The sequence below is a fragment of the Paroedura picta genome, chromosome 1 (assembly GCF_049243985.1).
Source record: "Paroedura picta isolate Pp20150507F chromosome 1, Ppicta_v3.0, whole genome shotgun sequence".
NCBI classification, from domain to species: Eukaryota; Metazoa; Chordata; class Lepidosauria; order Squamata; family Gekkonidae; genus Paroedura; species Paroedura picta.
In genome coordinates, this window is record NC_135369.1 from 44250595 (window position 1) to 44269734 (window position 19140).

At 42.2% G+C, this 19140-nt stretch overlaps 1 protein-coding gene across 3 annotated transcripts in view; it reads right to left on the reverse strand.

Annotated features, from left to right (window-relative positions):
* Positions 1 to 601: 601 nt before the first annotated feature.
* Positions 602 to 19140, reverse strand: part of ANAPC1 (anaphase promoting complex subunit 1) — a 76003-nt gene continuing 57464 nt past the window's right edge. Inside the window, exons 39-48 of one of the 3 annotated variants that reach the window (XM_077336006.1) lie at positions 16897 to 16983; positions 15789 to 15906; positions 14820 to 14897; positions 11764 to 11831; positions 9639 to 9777; positions 7088 to 7174; positions 4336 to 4431; positions 3043 to 3241; positions 1961 to 2095; positions 602 to 981 (exon numbers count right to left, since the gene is read on the reverse strand). In XM_077336006.1, coding sequence (XP_077192121.1) covers positions 866 to 981; positions 1961 to 2095; positions 3043 to 3241; positions 4336 to 4431; positions 7088 to 7174; positions 9639 to 9777; positions 11764 to 11831; positions 14820 to 14897; positions 15789 to 15906; positions 16897 to 16983 — 1123 coding nt within the window. In that variant the 3' untranslated portion in view covers positions 602 to 865. The remainder of the gene's footprint in view (positions 982 to 1960; positions 2096 to 3042; positions 3242 to 4335; positions 4432 to 7087; positions 7175 to 9638; positions 9778 to 11763; positions 11832 to 14819; positions 14898 to 15788; positions 15907 to 16896; positions 16984 to 19140) is intronic. The other 2 variants (XM_077335997.1, XM_077335988.1) reach the window with 2 other exon arrangements.

The following is a 19140-nucleotide window of genomic DNA, read 5'->3' on the forward strand; positions in this document are numbered from 1 at the left end:
TTAAGCAGCTAGAGCAGATGGCTGTAATTACTAAGAGTCAGCATTAGGGTTGGGTGCTTCAGAGTCCAAAGCGGCCATTTGTGCCCAAAGCAGCCAGCGCTGTGGTGGGGAAGGGAGAGGGGCGGCGTGCAAGTGGACGCACACATACAGGCACAAAGTTCTAGAAATTTTTAAGCAGAGGCTAGATAGTCATTTGACAGAAATGTTGATTTTATGAATTTAGGGAGATTGTGAGTGGGTGGGCAGGAATTGCTAATTGCCACTGTGGGATGGTAGGTGAATTTTCTATAGACCAGGCTGGATTCTGGAGATTATTGGTGTGGGGGGAGTACTTGGGCATGAAATTGGGGTCACCGTGGGTGGGCAGGTAGTTGTGAGTTCCTGCATTATGCAAAGGGTAGATGACCCTGGAAGTCCCTTCCTGCACTATGATTCTGTGGCCACAACACATAAGAGAAGGAGTTGAGCTGGGCTTTGGTGGTTTCTGAAGATTTTGAATTAGCTATCCCCTTTTTGCAATCTTTGTTTCCATTGGAAGCAATTAATCCAATGCCAAAGGAAGCTGTTGTGGAGCAGGGCTGACAAATTACTTCCAGGTGGTTTATTTGCCCAGTTCATTAGCAGATCCTTTGTTTGTTTTTGCAAACAAGCTTTATTTACAAAAACTAAATTATTAATTTGCATGGACACATTGATCATCCAACAATATATAAACCTCTCCCTGGCACTCTCAAAACATATAAAGGGAATGAAAAAATGTATTAGCTATAGTCGGAGCTCAGGTGCATCTTCCATTCAAGGTCAAATACTGCACTGGTATTGGCATTTTGGTCACTTGGGTTGTGTTAAATTCATATTCTTTCTTTCACAAAACCATTGACTGTGGATTCCCCAGGAGCAGAGGAGCAAGTCTTAGCAGTGCACGGACTGGCAGTTTCAGTGGCTTGAATTTCAACAGCAATTCAGAAAAGTTTGTGCTACCTAGAGGAATAAAAGGAGGAATAAAAGCATCTGTAAATAGAAGGCACACACTGAAACCCTAGGGCTACAGACAATAATTCCCCATGGTGCTCTCATTGCCATTGCAGATGCACATGAAGTCACAGCAACAACAAGAGCATCCATAAACCTTTCCAGAAGGATTGTAATAAAGCAGGTTTAGGAAACAGTAGAGAAAACCGTAGGAGGAGCCAGAGGGGGACTGAATGCATGATGTAGTCATACAGAAGTTCCAATAAACACGGCAGCAATCTGGGAGGCAAGCCATAGCTGTAAGCCTGTGTGGAAGCACCATGTAGAAGAGGAAGAAGAAGAGCTGGTTTTTACACCCTGCTTTTCTCTACCCGAAAGAGTCCCAAAGCGGCTTACAGTCACCTTCCCTTTCCTCTCCCCACAACAGACACCCTGTGAGGTGGGTGAGGCTGAGAGAGCCCTGATATTACTGCTTGGTCAGAACAGCTTTATCAGGGCTGTGACTAGCCCAAGGTCACCCAGCTGGCTGCATGTGGGGGAGTGGGGAATGAAACCCGGCTCGCCAGATTAGAAGTTCATGCTCCTACTACTTCACAATGTGTTTTGAACACAGAATAAGACCCTCAAGACAATTTGGGGTTTTCAATCATGTTGGTGAAATATGCAGCGCCACAACCAATGCAGCGAAAGCTGGTGTAGGATATTGACCAGAAGACTGAGCTACGCTTTAAAAGGTCCCTGATTCAAATGTTACCTCAGCTGAGAGCTCACCAGGTGGCCTCAGGTAAGCTACTTTTTTAGCCCTAACCCCCTCCCTCCCATTATCTGCAGGAGAGGAAAATGATATGTGGATGATTTTAATGATCAATGACTGCTTAGACTGAGCTTAAAATCCCATAATACTCAGTAAATTAAACTCTATTTTTTTTCTTGTACATGCAAGGGAAAAATTGGTTTTTAAAAATACAATATTGATACTTAATCTTACCTTCCAAACCTCCAGCCAAGAGCTGCCCTGGAGTTGGGACAGAGTGGTATACGAGGAAGCAGGCTAACATCCTGAGCTGAGACTCGTCAGTGGGCTGCCCACTTAAATAGGAGTGCAAACAGACATCACCTCCAGCTGCAATGCAAGGAAGAGGCACACTGAAGGTCAGAGGCCTTTTTCACTTGTTATCTGAACAGATGGACAGAGGATATTGAGGCACTTATTGCTTTAGAGCAGCCTTTCTCAACTTTTTAACCACTGAGGAACCTCTGAAACATTCTTCAGGCTTTGAGAATCCCAAGAAGTGGCATGGCTGTGCGGAATATGGATGGGAAGCGTAGCTGTGTACATGCCCACCCAGGCCCAATTCCCTTTCCCACCCCCATCCTTGGCCATTTTGGAAGGGAGGTCAACATGACAATATATGGTCATATAACCCAACAAATGTTTAACAAATAAAAAAATATATAAGCAATTAATTAACTACCACATGTTTCATGACACCCTGAGTTAGAAAAACGAGAGAATTACGTTACCAGTTACCATAGCAGTGAGAGGTCTCTTTCCTTTTTGTGATTACATTTGGATTTTTCTTAATTACATCTTCATCTTGCACTTCCACCTCTAACAGACCCTTGGCCCTGCCCATGGATAACTTTTCTGCCTCACAGACTAACATGGTTACCCCCAGAAGGAATTTCAGTCATCTGGTTATCCCCAGGCATTAGTTCAAAGCCACTTTGCTCCCACCAGCAGCATTCCCAAAGCATGAGATATACCCTGGGGAGCAGTACAAAGCGGACTCCAAACAAAAGCCCATCAGTGATCCCTTCACAGCACATGCAGGGCTCTTGTCTCTTTGATTCCCCAACATTCTTTGCACACTGAAATTTATATTATGCTGTGTAAACCACAAATACAGTTCTAAGTGAACTGTTAAAAATATCAATTTTTAAAATATAAAAGGCAGACGTTTATGCTCCTCTTGACACAGCTGTGCAGACATTCCAGAGATTCCAGAAATGACTTGTGAGTAATACCTCAACTGTGTCAGACTCATGTAAACACTGGCAGTCTTTTACCTTGAAGCCACTGGTCCAAGGCATTATCAATAGAGCATTTCATCACAGGTAAAAACTCAGAGTTCATGAAAAGCCCTCGGTGTGGGTTCTTCCTCACTCTTTCCTGATGACTTCTGGAATTAAAAAATTCTAGAACCAACTTTATCTGCCACAAATCAAACGTCTCAGACATTTCTCTTCTTTCTAATCTTCTCACAGCCTAGCAGAAAAAGAAACAGAGAGGGGATGAACTGTAGCAGTAAACAAACTTACTCCTGTAGTAAGAGCTTCTAAAACTCTATATAATCTTCTTTCTTAGATTTGCTGTTTCCCAATAATCTTTAAAACGTAAAGCTGAATTTATGGATTCAATATCACAGTTCCCTGCTATAATTTTGTCATTCCTTATTCATACAAATAGGTCTACACATGCTGGTTGAGACATTTCTTTGAAAAGTGCTTTATAAATTTTGAAAAAAATAAAGGAACGGAAGTAAAGAAACAGTATTTCTCTGTGAAAATGTATGCATTAAACTCCCCCCTTCAAGAAAGACTTCCAGAACTCATCACATCAGCACCTTTATACTTTAAGTATTACCGTATATACTCACATATAAGCCGAGTTTTTCAGCCTTTTTTAAAGCTGAAAAAGTCCCCCTCGGCTTATATGCAGGTATTAAAAAACCTGCCAGACAAGACCAGAGGGCGGGGGTGAGAGACAAGTATACTTAAGAAGCAGATGCAGGAATTAGCAGGGAGGCAGCAAGCGCAGAAGGGACAGTGAGAGCAGAGGGAAAAAGCAGTCTCCTCCTCCTCCCCCCACTGCCTTAACCAGGCTAGTACATGCTGCTGCTGCAAGAAGCTCTGAAGCCTCTGTCTCAGAGGGAGAGCAGAGAGCAGAAGGAGAAAACGCCCCTAGAGGAAGGAATGGAAAGTGGAGGAAACAGAACACCCGGTTAAGAAGAAGGGAATTGGATAAGAAGAAGGATTGGATATAAAAAGGCAAGAGGGGTCAGAGGGAAAGAGAGATGAGGAGGGTGGGTAGAAAAGGGGGAAAAAAGATCCTGCCCAAAAGGGGAGGGGAGGGAAGCGGGAAAAGCCACTATCCAAACACCAGCCTTGGCTTATATGTGAGTCAATAAAGTTTTCCAATATTTTGTGGTGAAATTAGGTGCCTTGGCTTATATGCGGGTCGGCTTATATGCGTGTATATACGGTAGATTCATAGAGGTTTCTTTCCACAGACAGCAGTAATAGCGGAGAAAGTAGCCGCATCCACAAGCATTGCTACCGAGGGGCAAAAATTTATTTTACCTGGTCAATTGCTATGTAAGCTGGGAGCATCTCTGGATTCTCCTGAGTTACACACTCATATAAGATAGACGAGAAGAGGTCAAACACCTCAAGTTTCTGAAAAGAGACACAATTTACAAAGTGAGCACCCTGAATGGTATCAAGCATATATACCTTTTTCTGATAGTTTCCTTATTTTATTTTATTATTTGGATTGGATTTGTTTCCTACCGCTATCGGAAACGATCCTGCACCAGGTTACAGTCCCCCACAAAAAGTAAAATAATATAAAAACCTACAATAACCTGTGTCAAGCTGAAAACCCCGACCTCCCACCTCACCCTCCTACCCAGCACCTCAGGGGTTTGGGAGCCTGCTGTGTGAATGTAGCTAAATATTGAAGGGCCCCCAGATCTTCCTTGCTCTGGCCTCAACCAAAAATCTGGCAGAAGTGCTTCATTTTGCAGGCCTTGTAGAATCTATATGTTCCTGCAGGGACTTCAGCTCTACTGGGAGTTAATTCCACCAGGTCAGGGCCAGGACCAAAAAGGCCCTGGCTGAGACCAGCCAAATCTCCCTTGGGCTGGGAACCATCAACAAATTAGCTCCCACAGAGTCTTTAATCCTGCAGGCTAGAATTGTATGAGCACTTCCCCACTCATACATCCTACTTTTAAATCTACAAAAATAGAGGATGCTTTAGTCCATTTAAAGCTTCTGTATTGTATTTATGTATTGTATTTACTGTATAGTGCAACAGTATAATACAACTGGAGATTAAAGTAAATCTGTAAAAAAAGAGTTTTCACTCTAGGACAGTTTCTTGTCATATTTAGAGTGCAGGAACTTTTCTGTTGTGCAGTAACATCTAATTAAGGGAAAAGATTAATCTTCCAATATGTATTAAATGGATATACTACAGTATTGCCTCAAACTCAGATGGATGTAATCTTCAATATACTTTCAATCAGCTAAAAAGTTCAGAAAAGAATATTTTAGGCAGCAGTCAAGTACTTCCCTCCAGTGGAGGACCCCCTTTCCTATCATTTTTATTTTAAAAAAAATATGTATATACTGTCCTTCTAGCAAGTTCACAGTAGCTGACAAGGAAAATTAAAACACAGACCTTACAACACCAAAATATATTTAAAAATTAGTCACAGCAATAAAACTTCAAAAGACAAACACCTCCACCAACTTCCACTAAATCTGAAAATCAAAACCATCAGCTAAAAATGCTGTGGAGAAGCCAGGTTTTGCAAGATCTCCTGAAAGCCAAGATGCTGAGAAGCTGATGCCTGAAAGCCAAGATCCCAGTAGAGCTGATGCCTCTGGAGGCTGTTCCAGAAAAGGCCTGGTAATGGGGGGTTGGGAGGTGGGGGGGGAACACTTTTTCCAAGTGGAACTTAACAGATCATCAGCAGGGATTTCTAAGCAGATCTCAGCTAAATAACCCTTGTTTGCTTACTTTTTATTTTAAAAAATAGTAAACTGATGGTACAACATTTGTCTTGAAAAGTATTATACCACTGTATCATAAATAAAGCCCCAGAATATGGCTAAAAAAATCTATACAATGGGGCAAAGGGTACAAATAAAAATGTTTTTTTCCAATCTGGAAAAACCTACAGGTTTGAATAAAAATCTTAAATCACAGAGAGAGAGAGAGAGAGAGAGAGAGAGAGAGAGAGAGAGAGAGAGAGAGAGAGAGAGAGAGAGAGAGAGAGAGAGAGAGAGAGAGAGAGAGAGAGAGAGATTGCTAAAATACCGCCAAAACTTTAACAATAACTGACAATATTACCTCACAAAATCTCAGCAGCCATTTGGAATTACCAGTTGCAAAAAAATGGTATTGCCTAGGTAATCCAAAATGGCTGCTGCATTTTCACTTTGAAACCTTAGAGGAGTGGGCAGGGAGGCAGAGAATGAGTGGGCAGGCAGGCAGGAAAGGCAAGGAGTAGTGAAGAGGAGGTAGCAAAACCAGAACTGATATAAGAAAAGGGAGAGAATGAATCAGAGAACCGCCAGAAGCTGCAAGGAGCACAGAGGGAATGAAGCAGAGAAAGAAAATAAGTGGCTGTTAGATGCGGGGACCATGCTTGTGGGGCCACTTGTAAATACCATTCAGTTAAATGAATAAATGCCTAGGGTGCTAGTGGACAGCAGCTATGAATCAGGAGGGATTTTGAAAAAAAATCGGCTCTTTGCAGAGAGTCAGTGAAGACCTACAGAGAAAAGGAGACAGCTCAAGATTGATTTGCATGTTACCACTTCACTGTGTATCCTCCCTGCAAACATATTTAAACACATGCAACTGCAGTCGTAAGAACTGCCTTTTTTAGATCAGCTTGGATTCAGGATACTGCTGCAGTTGAACATAACTGGGAATGCAGAGTTCTGTACCATTCCCATGGTCCATCCATCCTTCATGGAAACAGGAATATTTGTGTGGATGACATTCAACAGAGCTGCCTTAAATATGAACAGGCTATGATGAGTTTAGCTCATGAAAAATCAGGATGATGGGGGCTACCCTATATACAAGATAAATTGCTATATATGTACATATGTACCTCTTCAGCTGACTGGAATATAATTTTAATGGGCACTAATATTTTTGATAATAGACAGTTTGTTTTGTAGACACATTAAATGTTCTTCCAGACCTTCTTGCTTTGAAGGTATGTATTATGTTACCTAGATTGTTCTGCCAATTTTAAATCTGTTTCCTCATAAAGAACACGCTTCCTTAAAAGCAAGACTTGACACATACCTGTCCCATATTTGCAGCTGGTTTGCAAAAGTAGTCAGCAAATGAAAGCAACGCAGGATCAGATGTGAAAGCAGAAATGGCTTCTGGCTGAAAATAAAGTAGCATTTTAAATTAAGAATTATTTCCTCTTCTTTAGGTTGTGAGAAACCACAGTCTTTCCCAATGCAAACTTTCACTTTCTTAACACAAAATGAGCACAAGCCATCTGAAAATTTAGTAGACAGTCGTAGACTACTAAATTATCTCTTATCAAAAAAAGGAGGACTGTATGTGCTTGACATGCCTGCTATCCTACCAGTGTAGTCAATCAAATCATAACAATCTTTGGATGTTAATTTTCCTTCTGTCATTTGAACATTGTGGAATCTGATTCACAGATGCATCCCAGTCATAAAATCCATATCTCATATGACATATCTGAGAAAGTGAGTGGCGACCCGCAAGAGATCTCATTGAAATAAATGTTGTTAAGTCTTCAAGATACCACTGGCATTTAGGTTTATTTTGTAATCAGATGGGCTGGCAGCCACTTGACTACTTTTACCTGTTACTCAGTTTCCATGAGAAACTGTCCTTCCTTACCTGGTAGTTTAAATTTATATGGAGTTGTTACAAAGGCACATTGAAAAATTCATACGGAAATGTTCTTATGTAGTTGCCTTATACTGAATTAGACCATGGTTCTATCAAGGCCAGACTGGTGGGAGCTCTTCAGGTGTCTCAGACAGAGATCTTCCATATCACCTGCTACCTGATCCTTTTTTTTGCCTGAAGGTACTAGGGACTGAACCTGGGAACTTCTGTGTGCCAGACAGATGCTCTACCATTGAACCACAACGCCATTCTCAAATAAATGTTGTCAGTTTTTATAGTGTCAAAGGGCTGTGTTCTATTTAATCAGTCCAGCCACATTTTCTGATGAATAACAATGACCCGGGCACAAAAGCAGAACATCAGCTCATCATTCGCTTGGATCTAAACCAGGGCCATGGCCTTTTCTGTCCTGGCCTCTATCTGGTGGAATGAGCTCCCGGGTAAACTGCAGGCCCTGCGGGATTTGGTAACGTTCCGCAGGGCCTGTAAAACGGAGCTCTTCCACCGGGTCTACGGTTGAGGCTGGGGTCAGTGGAGTAGATCTATTTCCCGCCCCCCTCCCCGGAGCCTACAGTGTATAACAACCTTGCTCCACTTTCTCAATGCCTTTGGTTGTAGGGGTGGAAGTGGGTTGTTGTCTGCCATGTTATGAGTTTTAGAGTCTTCTAATGGGGAGTTTTAATGGGATTTTTAAGACTACTGTGACCTGCCACGAGCCTGCTGGGAAGTGGTGGGATATATAAATAAATAAATAAATAAATAAATAAATAAATAAATAAATAAATAAATAAATAAATAAATAAATAAATAAATAAATAAATAAATAAATAAATGTTTCCATGGACAGAAGGCCTTCCATGTGCTGAGTGACTTTTCCCTACAACAGCTCCAAGCATCTCCCCCTGAATCGTGTTCCTAGGGGAGAAGGGAGTCCCAAGAGCAGGAATAGGGCTGGGGAGGTATGTGGTGGTGGTATGTGGCAGTAAAAGTCCCATCTCTCCTCTAGGGCTCTGAACCAATCCTTTTGATTTAGGGTCTCATGCAAATCCAAGTGACTGCCAGTCTACCAGAGCCCATGGAACTCCACAGAATGGGAGAGGTTGAGCCAGCCTCACCTTAAGAAGGGTGAATAAAAGCTTTTTGTTTTTCAACAGGGTTGTTAGCTAAGCCAGACTTTTTTTTAAGTTAGGGTTTGGAAACCAAGCTTATTTTTGAGGTACAAATAAACACCCTGTCAAAGGCCCATCTCTCCTCATTCCTGTGTGTGGGTCCTGTACTAAGAGAGGAAAGAACACCCTTGAACCTGTTGAGGTACCCTATCTAGAGAAAGGGGAATTTACTTTATTTGCGAAACAGATTATATATTTAAGGTATCCCTACATCATTCATATTTTATTAAGTACTGCATTTTGTACCTTATTAAGTACTCCATTTTCAGTTAAACAAACCTTTTCATTCATGTCCATCTGTGTCTTGTCTGCCAAGTAAAAAACCTAAGAAGCAGTGGTTTCTATTTACCTGACATATAAGTACAGCTATAGTCCTGGCATATTTCCAAATAAGAGACTGGGTATTTTTTCAGTCCAGAAGGCCTTAGAGTCTTTCCCTCTCTATCTTATCGCAGAGCCACTAGTGTGGCATTTGGGGGTGCTAGGGGAGGGGAAAGGTTGGAAAATCACATTCTGCTGGCAAAAGGCCTTCTGCCCATAGAAATATTAGTTTGAATCCAACTCCCAGATATATGGAAAAGCAGAACAATGAATTTGGACTTAACTCCATTAAGTAATTTTTGCTAACACATTTCTAGCCTCCCTTCTGTAGCAATGAAAATTAAAATTTCAATTTAATTTTTGAACAATACTTTTGACACTGAGCATTTTAATACATTGTTGCAGGCACAGAAAGCAGCAGAGACTCACTTTCAGCTTTCTTTGCTTCATGGCTGCACAATGATTACCTTAAAAGCACGAGCATCTGCGTTTCGGTGAGTGACAGTCTGTGCCAGCAAACTACGCCAACCCATTGGATCCTCCTTATATGAAAGCTGCCCAGCTCTCAGTTTGACATAGAGGACACCATCCTTGGAAAGAATGGATCTGGAAAAGAAGTTAAGAGCAGATGACAAAACCTCTTTGAAGACATTCATTTTTCAGGCTAATAAGAACTGGGGTACAATTTAATGACAAACGTTACAGCGAAAATACTTTCTTTCATTGTAAAACTTGACAAGTATTCTACATCCTACCAATTGCCTATGCGAAATACTGCTATTTGTATCCATGGATTCTCCTGAAAAGGAGATCTGCAAGTATGCCTCTATCTTGCATACAAAGGGAACATGGAGGTATGTCACAAAAGGGGTGAAAGCAGTTTGCAGACTTTCCAGAAGGGAACTCCTATTTCCTAAAAGGCCTTTAAGGCAGTGGTCCCCAACCTTTTTATCACTGGGGACCGGTCAACGCTTGACAAGTTTACTGAGGCCCAGGGGGGGTAGTCTTTTGCCGAGGGACATCGCTGCTGGCTGAGCCCCTGCTCCACTTGCTTTCCTGCCAACCCCCTGCCGTACTGCCATCCGCTGGCAGCTGCCATGCCGAGGGGGAGCCCCAGCCATGGTGGCCACTGGAGAGCACAAAAGGTGAGTTGGCAACAGAGTGGCAGGGCAGCCCCTGAGGCAGCAGCCGGGGAGGAGCCGTGGCCCGGTTCTGACTGATCCCCGGACCGGTCCCCGGACTGGGGGTTGGGGACCACTGGTTTAAGGGATTTGATTCTTAGTACATTATCTGGTTTTGGATGAAAAGCATCTCCTGAGATAGGGTGGAAAACAAATTTAATTATAAATAAAATAAGAACCACTCTGGGGGGGGGGGAATCCTAGGAGCCATTCCGCACTGGGATCCATGTAGCAAATTGTTTGCTGAACGAAAAGTCGCCATTTTAAATAGTGGAATTCAGCGTAACGCATACCTGCCTTTGTAGTGGAATCCAGTTGTGTTTCTATCGTTTCCCACAGGGTTCCGGTCTCTGCAAAAATCGCTAGCCAGGAAGCGCTATTGCTATGCTGTGTCCCGCCCCTGGCCGTCAAGCAGCCAATGGGCGGCCGTTATCATGCTCCCAAACAGCCCCTTTCCCTTTAAGGAAGGTTTAAAAAAAAAACCCATTGCAACGAATATGCATTGATTCGTTGCAAAGGAGAGACCCATCCAGCTAGCAGGTGGTGTTTGAACAGGTGGTGTTTGAGTGAAACACCCCCCCCTCACGGGCGCGATTTTCGGCCGAAAACAGTGTGAAAAATAAAGGGAAAATAAACCAGCAAACGGGCCTCTGCGATGCTTGTGCTTGTTGACTTTAAACAGAGGGGCTGCAGCCAGGGAAGCCTCGCTGGGTAAACGAAGGCTCGCTGGTGCGTTGATCTCCGCTCGCTCGGGAAAAAAAAAATGGCGATCGCTTCACCGGAAGATCAGAGGAGAGAGCCAGGGGAAGGGACTTTGCAGAAACAGCAACAATGGTAACGCACAGAACTTTCCCGCTAGTGTTGCAGATTGGTTGCAGGAGTGTAGCGCTTTCCGGAGGGTGAATCCACTTTTTGGGATTTCCCTGAAAGCGCTACAACGAAGCGCTTTTTGCAGATCGGTTTCAGGAGTGTTGCAGATTGTCAACGACGTTGTGCATAATGGCAAAACTGTAGCGATTTCAATTAGTAACCATTGTGCTATTTTGGACGAATGCAGAATGGCCCTGGATGCTTCCATATACTGGAGTCTTTTTTCATACTGCCAATATATTAGTATATTTCAAGAGAGACTAAGGTTTCAATTATTTTGGATTTCCATTCTGCACAACACCATCTGCACTAGATTCTTTTGTTATGTGCATGCAGCTGGATCTCAACATGAGTTTCCCTGTGCAAAAGTCAAAATTCAACATGTGACCCCCAGTAATTGATAACACCTGCAAGCAAAACGGCTGTGTTTTTTGTTTTTTTTACAAAACTTGCAAGGACAGCTGTGATTTGGACCCTGTACCACCATAATCATGATGCACTGAGCTTCTACAGAACTCATGAATCCATCATGAATACTTACTTCAAATGATAACTGCCTTTGCTTAAATCTATCAGCAATTCCCAGTATCGTGGACCTTTCACTCGGATCTGGAAACATAATATTTCAGCTGTTAGCTACAGGCCAGCAAAATAAATTTACTGGGTGAGGTCCAAAGCACCATAGGTTATTTATGACACATTTTATTAATTTACCTTACCATTCTAGGAGCTTGAGTTACCTTATAAATATGCATACCAAGAATCCATTAAGGGAGCACAAAATAACTTGAAAATCACAACTAGAAAACCTCTCTGTCTTCCATTCAGCAGCAGTCCCCAGAAATCCTCCTCAAAATAAAACTACAGGTCTTTTTAAAGCCTACCAAAGGAGGATCCTGACATATGTCCATTGATAAATTGCTCCATAACTGTAGGCCAATGCTAGAACAAGCATGGCTTCTTGCTAAGGACTTGCTATTAGTTGGGCAGAAGGGACAGTGAATAGGGGTGCCTGGTAAAATCTAAGAGACAGCCCCCTCCTGCGAAAGGCATCCCCAAGGCTGAATACCTCCTTGTGTTGTATTCTCGTGAAGCATAAGGGGGAACCCCTGGGAGAAAATACCCCCCTTACCCCTGAGCTTGTGCAGGAACCATTTTCCATTAATGCACAGGAAATGCCACGTGTTGACTGGTCTCCCTGCCATTTGACATAACCTGCGCTGGTGATCACAATCACTAAGCTCTATAAATAGACAACAACACTAGGAAAAGGTGAAGGCAGCAAGATGAGATAGATTGACTCAGGCCTCAGTTTGCAAGGATGATAACAACAGGATGTTACTTTATATAGTCACTGTAAGTCAGAAATGACTTGACGGAACTTAACGTACACCACAGGAGTCTTGTTTTTGTCAAAGCTAAAATTGCCATCCATCAGTTAAACTGACTGATCTTCAAATAGTTTAAGAAATGAAGTAGGCAGGCTTAAAATGCCATTCATGGTGGTGTCCGTCCCCCCCCCCGCCCATATCTCTGTGCACAGTACCTCCGGCAGAACCTTTACACAGAGGAAGCCGCAGTTGGAGGAGATAATGTCAGCCAGATATAGTCTCCCAGCTGATAATCCAAACCATGATGCTCTTCTGTAAAAACAGAAGTGTCTGCCTGCCATGAATTCCTCACTAGAGGTATTTTAAATCTGAATTTTTGAAAAGTTGGTATCGAAGGAGATGTGGGTTAATGGTGGCTTTTTTATGTAAAACATTTATTAGATGCTTTTCTGCCTTTCAGCACTCAAGGTGGCTGACAATATAAATAAAATTACAAAACAATGTGAAAGAACAAAAATTATAAATGCACACAAAGGTCACAATTTAAATGTCAAAACCTCCAATTAAGATTGGCAATAAATGAGAACCAAATCAGTCACATGCATTCCTACTTAAAACTGAAGATCAACAGTAAGTGGGCCAAGATGCACATTGTTGTTATGTGCGAAGTCGTGTCCGACCCATCGTGACCCCATGGACAATGATCCTCCAGGCCTTCCTGTCCTCTACCATTCCCCGGAGTCCATTTAAGTTTGCACCTACTGCTTCAGTGACTCCATCCATCCACCTCATTCTCTGTCATCCCCTTCTTCTTTTGCCCTCGATCTCTCCCAGCATTAGGCTCTTCTCCAGGGAGTCCTTCCTTCTCATGAGGTGGCCAAAGTATTTGAGTTTCATCTTCAGGATCTGGCCTTCTAAAGAGCAGTCAGGGCTGATCTCCTCTAGGACTGATCGGTTTGTTCGCCTTGCAGTCCAAGGGACTCGCAAGAGTCTTCTCCAGCACCAGAGTTCAAAAGCCTCAATTCTTTGACGCTCGGCCTTCCTTATGGTCCAACTTTCGCAGCCATACATTGCAACTGGGAAGACCATAGCCTTGACTAAACGCACTTTTGTTGGCAGGGTGATGTCTCTGCTTTTTAGGATGCTGTCTAGATTTGCCATAGCTTTCCTCCCCAGGAGCAAGCGTCTTTTAATTTCTTTGCTGCAGTCCCCATCTGCAGTGATCTTGGAGCCCAGGAAAATAAAATCTGTCACTATCTCCATTTCTTCCCCTTCTATTTGCCAGGAATTGAGAGGGCCGGATGCCATGATCTTTGTTTTCTTGATGTTGAGTTTCAAGCCAACTTTCGCACTCTCCTCCTTCACCCGCATCAACAGGCTCTTTAGTTCCTCTTCACTTTCTGCCATTAGAGTGGTATCATCTGCATATCTGAGGTTGTTGATATTTCTCCCTGCAATCTTGATCCCAATTTGTGACTCCTCTAATCCCGCATTTCTCATGATGTGCTCTGCATACAAGTTAAATAGGCAAGGCGACAGTATACAGCCTTGCCGAACTCCTTTCTCAATTTTGAACCAGTCAGTGATTCCATGTTCAGTTCTCACTGTTGCTTCTTGACCTGCATATAAATTTCTCAAGAGACAAATAAGATGCTCTGGTATTCCCATCTCTTTAAGAACTTGCCACAATTTGTTGTGCTCCACACAATCAAAGGCTTTAGCATAGTCAATGAAGCAGAAGTAGACGTTCTTCTGGTACTCCCTAGCTTTCTCCATGATCCAGCGTATGTTGGCAATTTGATCTCTAGTTCCTCTGCCTCTTCGAAATCCTGCCTGTACTTCTGGAAGTTCTCGGTCCACATATTGCTGGAGCCTAGCTTGTAGGATTTTGAGCATAACTTTGCTAGCATGAGAAATTAGTGCGATGGTGCGGTAGTTTGAACATTCTTTGGCATTGCCCTTCTTTGGGATTGGAATGTAAACTGACCTTTTCCAATCCTGTGGCCATTGTTGAGTTTTCCAGATTTGCTGGCAAGATGCACATACCTGGGGAAATTATTCAATAATCATAGGGTCTCCACTGACAAGGTCTTTTCTTGTGCACCCAACAAAACTGCCAGGAGGCCTCTCCCTATGATCTTAATTCCCAGGCCACCTCTGAAAGGGGCATGGTGCCCCTTCATTGGGAATTTTTAAGCTAGAAAGAAAATATCTGTGGCTGGCCTGCACAGCTGCAAAAGAAGACAAAAGATGAACGGTTACATACTTGTTTCAAAAGATGAAGTTCCGGGAGAAGGGTAGGTGCCATTAGCTCTTCAGTTGTTTCTTCATACCACTGAGTTCCCTTGAAAATATGAAAAAAAACATTTTGAATAATTTTGATCTAGTATGAAAACCAGGAAAACACATCACCACCAAGAAAAAGATCCACAAAACAAATATATTGTATGATATGACAACTTTTCTTGTTCAGGCCAATCAGGATGGATAGTGTTTCACAGCATCTAATTTTGAGGATTTCAATATTTCAAAGAATAGATGGAATCTGTTCTAGATCATCACATATATTCATACAGATGAAAAGTGAAATGATTTCATCAGACATTATTAATGTTCCTTTTGTCCCCGGGTGACAGTGTCCATGGAGCAGCTTTTCTCAGTATGTTTCCTTGATGCTATAAAATATTACCATAAGTTTAATCTGCAGACATTCCTCCTTAACATTTGGCCTTGGTTGACACACTCAGTATTCAGCTAGTATGATGCTGAAATAACACCAAGGAGGAAGGACACAAGAACTTCCAAGACTACCAGGCCCTCCGAAGTACCATCTAGTCATGGAAAGTCCAGGAAGACTGATTTTCTGGCTTTTTCTGAGGTGGGATGAGTTATGCAATCTCAGCTGCTGAATGAATGGGCCCTCACATGAAGTGCATTCTATTTCAACAAGATTTTGAACTTTCAAAACTTTGCAGTGGTTCCACAAAGCAGTTAAAAGCGTGAGTTCAATGGTGGAAATCTCCATTTCAAACCTCACATTTTGATCAGACAGCACTGATCCACGAGGGAACTGCTGAGCAGCCTGGCTCCCTCAAGGGTCAGCAACAGTAAACAGCCAGGTGGCCCACTAGGAAGAGACAGCTTCCATGTTCAAACTCACCCTACTAAACACAATGGGTGCCTTTGGCCTCTCTTCCTTTCATGACACCCCTTGTATCACTCAGAATCCACCTACCTTGTATGTAACTTCTAGCAGTGCATAGCAAGGGGTGTCTGTATCCACATCCATGGGCACAAGGAGCCTGGGCTCTGCTGCCAGCACATACAAATGCCGCAAGGCCTGCAGGTGATACCTGTGTAAAAGGTAAATGTATCAAGAACACCATTTTCCACCCACCTTTTGAGATCAATTGAAAAGTCATTGCATAAAAGTCCTGTCTCTTAAAAACTGAGATGCATGGGGACGCATGTATTGCCAAGAGGTAAAAAGCTATTTTTTCACTAAAAGATATGGAAGGAGTAAGCACAAAAGATATGGAAGGAGTAAGTGATGAAGAAAATATGTGACTTTACTGAAGACTCTGGTGCTCTCCCGCCAAAATGATCACATCAGGTATGTGGGACCCAGGCTGCCTATGGCCTTAAAGGTTAAAACTAAAACTAGATGACCCTGGAGGTCCCTTCCAACTTTATGATTCTATGAACCTGATCCAGGCCACAACTGGTAACCAATGCAGCTGCCTCAGCAGGTGAGTAGGCATGCTTCCTGATCTGCCTCACTGAATCCAGGTACCAGTTCAGCACTTCTACTGTCTCAATGGATTTTAACAGAAAGGAAATATAGTACTGTCAGCCATCACTGTACAGGTGACAATATATCTAGACCTATGGCTTGAGTTAGATGTTGATGAATATTGGGGACAAGACTGATCCTTAGGGCGCCCTGCATCCATAAGGCAAAACAACACCCTGAGCACCAGTTTCTGATATTTGCCTTCCAGGAAGAAACAGAGCAACTATTCTTAAAATGGAATTTCAGTCAGATCAGATGTAAGCAATTTTATTGCAAAAAAAGCTTAGCTAACTGTTCACAATGAGTCACCAAGCGTTCCATTATTTGTTCCAAAGATGTGGAGCAAATTGTGACTGCTTCTCACAATCCTAAACAGCAACAAAAGACTCTTTACGGGGCATGATTACTGTATTCATCTAATATCTATGAATTAAAACCTAAGTTTCCCCGATGTAGCATACTTTATCCACTGGACTGAAGTGGTTCTCGGCCTTTCAATCTAAGCAACTCTAATTATCATTAGTTTTTTGTTTAATTGTTAAAACGTTACCTGTTGTCGGTACTGTGAACTGGGAAGTGAGGATACAGGGCACAAAGAAGAGCAGCAATTGAAGAATTTGAAGTGCTAAGAGAATACCTGCAAAAAAAAAAAATTCCCTGCAGTTCATATATGGAAGCAATGAAGATCATTAAGTCTTCAAGAAATTGCAACTTATCATTGTAAAGTACAAGTCAAGGATGGGGCATTGAAGTATATACGGCATGAAAAAAACCTCAAAATGCTGTGCGCTTTGGGGGTGTGGCTAAAGATGTCGTCCTGAGAGGGTGGCAGGGCATCTGCTCTGCTATCTCTGAAGCCTGACAGGGGTCAATTGTGCAAGCAATTGGCAGAAAAGAGGAGGGGTACGCAAACCCCACCTCACCTTTCTACCCAGGAAGTTCTTGGGGCCGTCTCCAATCCTTTAGGGAGTATATCTCCCTGGATTATAGGCTGTCAGCGTTCCAGGTCCAGAGGACGACTGCCATTTTCTACCTCGGACTTTCTTTTCTTTCTTCAATCTTAAAGTATCTGCTTCAACCCTACATGATGATTTACCACAAATGAACGCTTTGAACTGAGGGGAGGACATCGGCTGAGTTCCAAAACATCATTTACTGCAAGTATCTCTCGCTTTTTTTTTTTTCTCCGTCTCTCTTCCTGCATCAAAGCCCTTTGTTTCCCCCCTCCTCTTACTCTGCTCTGCCCGAAGCCACCTCGTTAAGAGGCAGGCTAATTCTCCTAACTAAGCAGAAGAAGGACTCAAATCAACTCGAATTAATTGGCAAAAGCTCTTATTGTAATTGTTTTGGTTTTCGAAGATAAGATAAGCTGTGAATGGGAAAATCTCACGAGAACTCTGTGCCAGCACGAGAATCTCTGCCTTCAATACGTCACATGCCTGTGCCGGAACATTAGAGGATAAAACAGAGGACCTCTACTGGCCACTCATAAAACTGTTTGGGGCCGGTTTTTTTTAAAGTCAAAATCATGTCTATGTTAAAAAGATTGGCTCATCTAATAGAGATACAAACCCAAGATTACAAAGTATTTTTAGATGGATTGATCAAAAATATCTCCAAGGAGATCCAAGATGGCAAGGAAGAAGTCTTCAATAGGAATGATGGATCAATAACAGTGACTGATGACAGCTTTAAACAAGGTGGAAAACCAACAGCAGAAGAGAAATCTGAAATTCATATCTTCAAGGAGATCCAAGATGCCAAGGAAGACGTCTTTAACAGGAATAATGGATCAATAACAGTGGCTGATGACAGCTCTAAACAAGGTGGAAAACCAACAGTAGAAGAGAAATCTGAAATTCTGGAGACGGAAAATGGGATGCCGGAGTTCTGCAGCCCAGATAAGGACACCCTTTTTAAAAAGACATACAGCCATCTCAAAGCAACAGTGTACAAAAATCAATCAAAAGAAATATGGATCTGCAGTGAAAGTAACCGATTTAAAGGATCTCTCTGGGGAAAAAATTGTATTGATACTGGAGTCCAGGAGGTGCAACGGCCTCAAGATTTATCGATGCATATTCTGCGGGAAAGAGTACAACTGCACTTTCTACACCAAAGGCCAATGGGACAGAATATAATTTTACGGGAACGACAAGATGTAGCAAGCCTCGAGATGAGACCCCCTTAAGAAGACCGAAAGCTCATATTGTTTTATGTTTAATGTTATACTGTATTCTATATTTCCATTTTTATGAAAAAGGGGAAGCAGTGTCTCTTTCTCTCTTGTTTTTTTTTGTCTCTTTTCTTTTGTAGGCATATAGGTAATATAATCATTAGTGCTGAAAATGTAAAATGGGGTTCCCCCCCCCCTTATTTTTTATTTCTTCTATTAGGGTATTGTCCTAGGACTAAAGCCTACACTGACTTGTAGAAAAAGTTTAATGTTAAGCTTTCAACTTAAATCTGAAAATATATCTGTCAGGATGGTTCTTAGAATGGGTCAAGCACAAATTGTTTTGTAGATGTATCAGAACCAATGATAAGGAGAAGCTATAGAAGACTGAAAGCTTATATTGTTCTATGTTTAATGTTAAGCATTTAATCTAAACCTGGAAATCTTATTATTCTCTGTATTAACAACATATACTGTATCCTACATTGCTATTTTTATGAAAAAGGGGAAGCAGTGCCTTTTTTCTCTCTTGTTTCTTTTTCTTAGTAGGCATATAGGTAATATAATCGTTAGCGTTGGAAATATAAAATGGGGCTTTCCCCCCTTATTATTATTTTT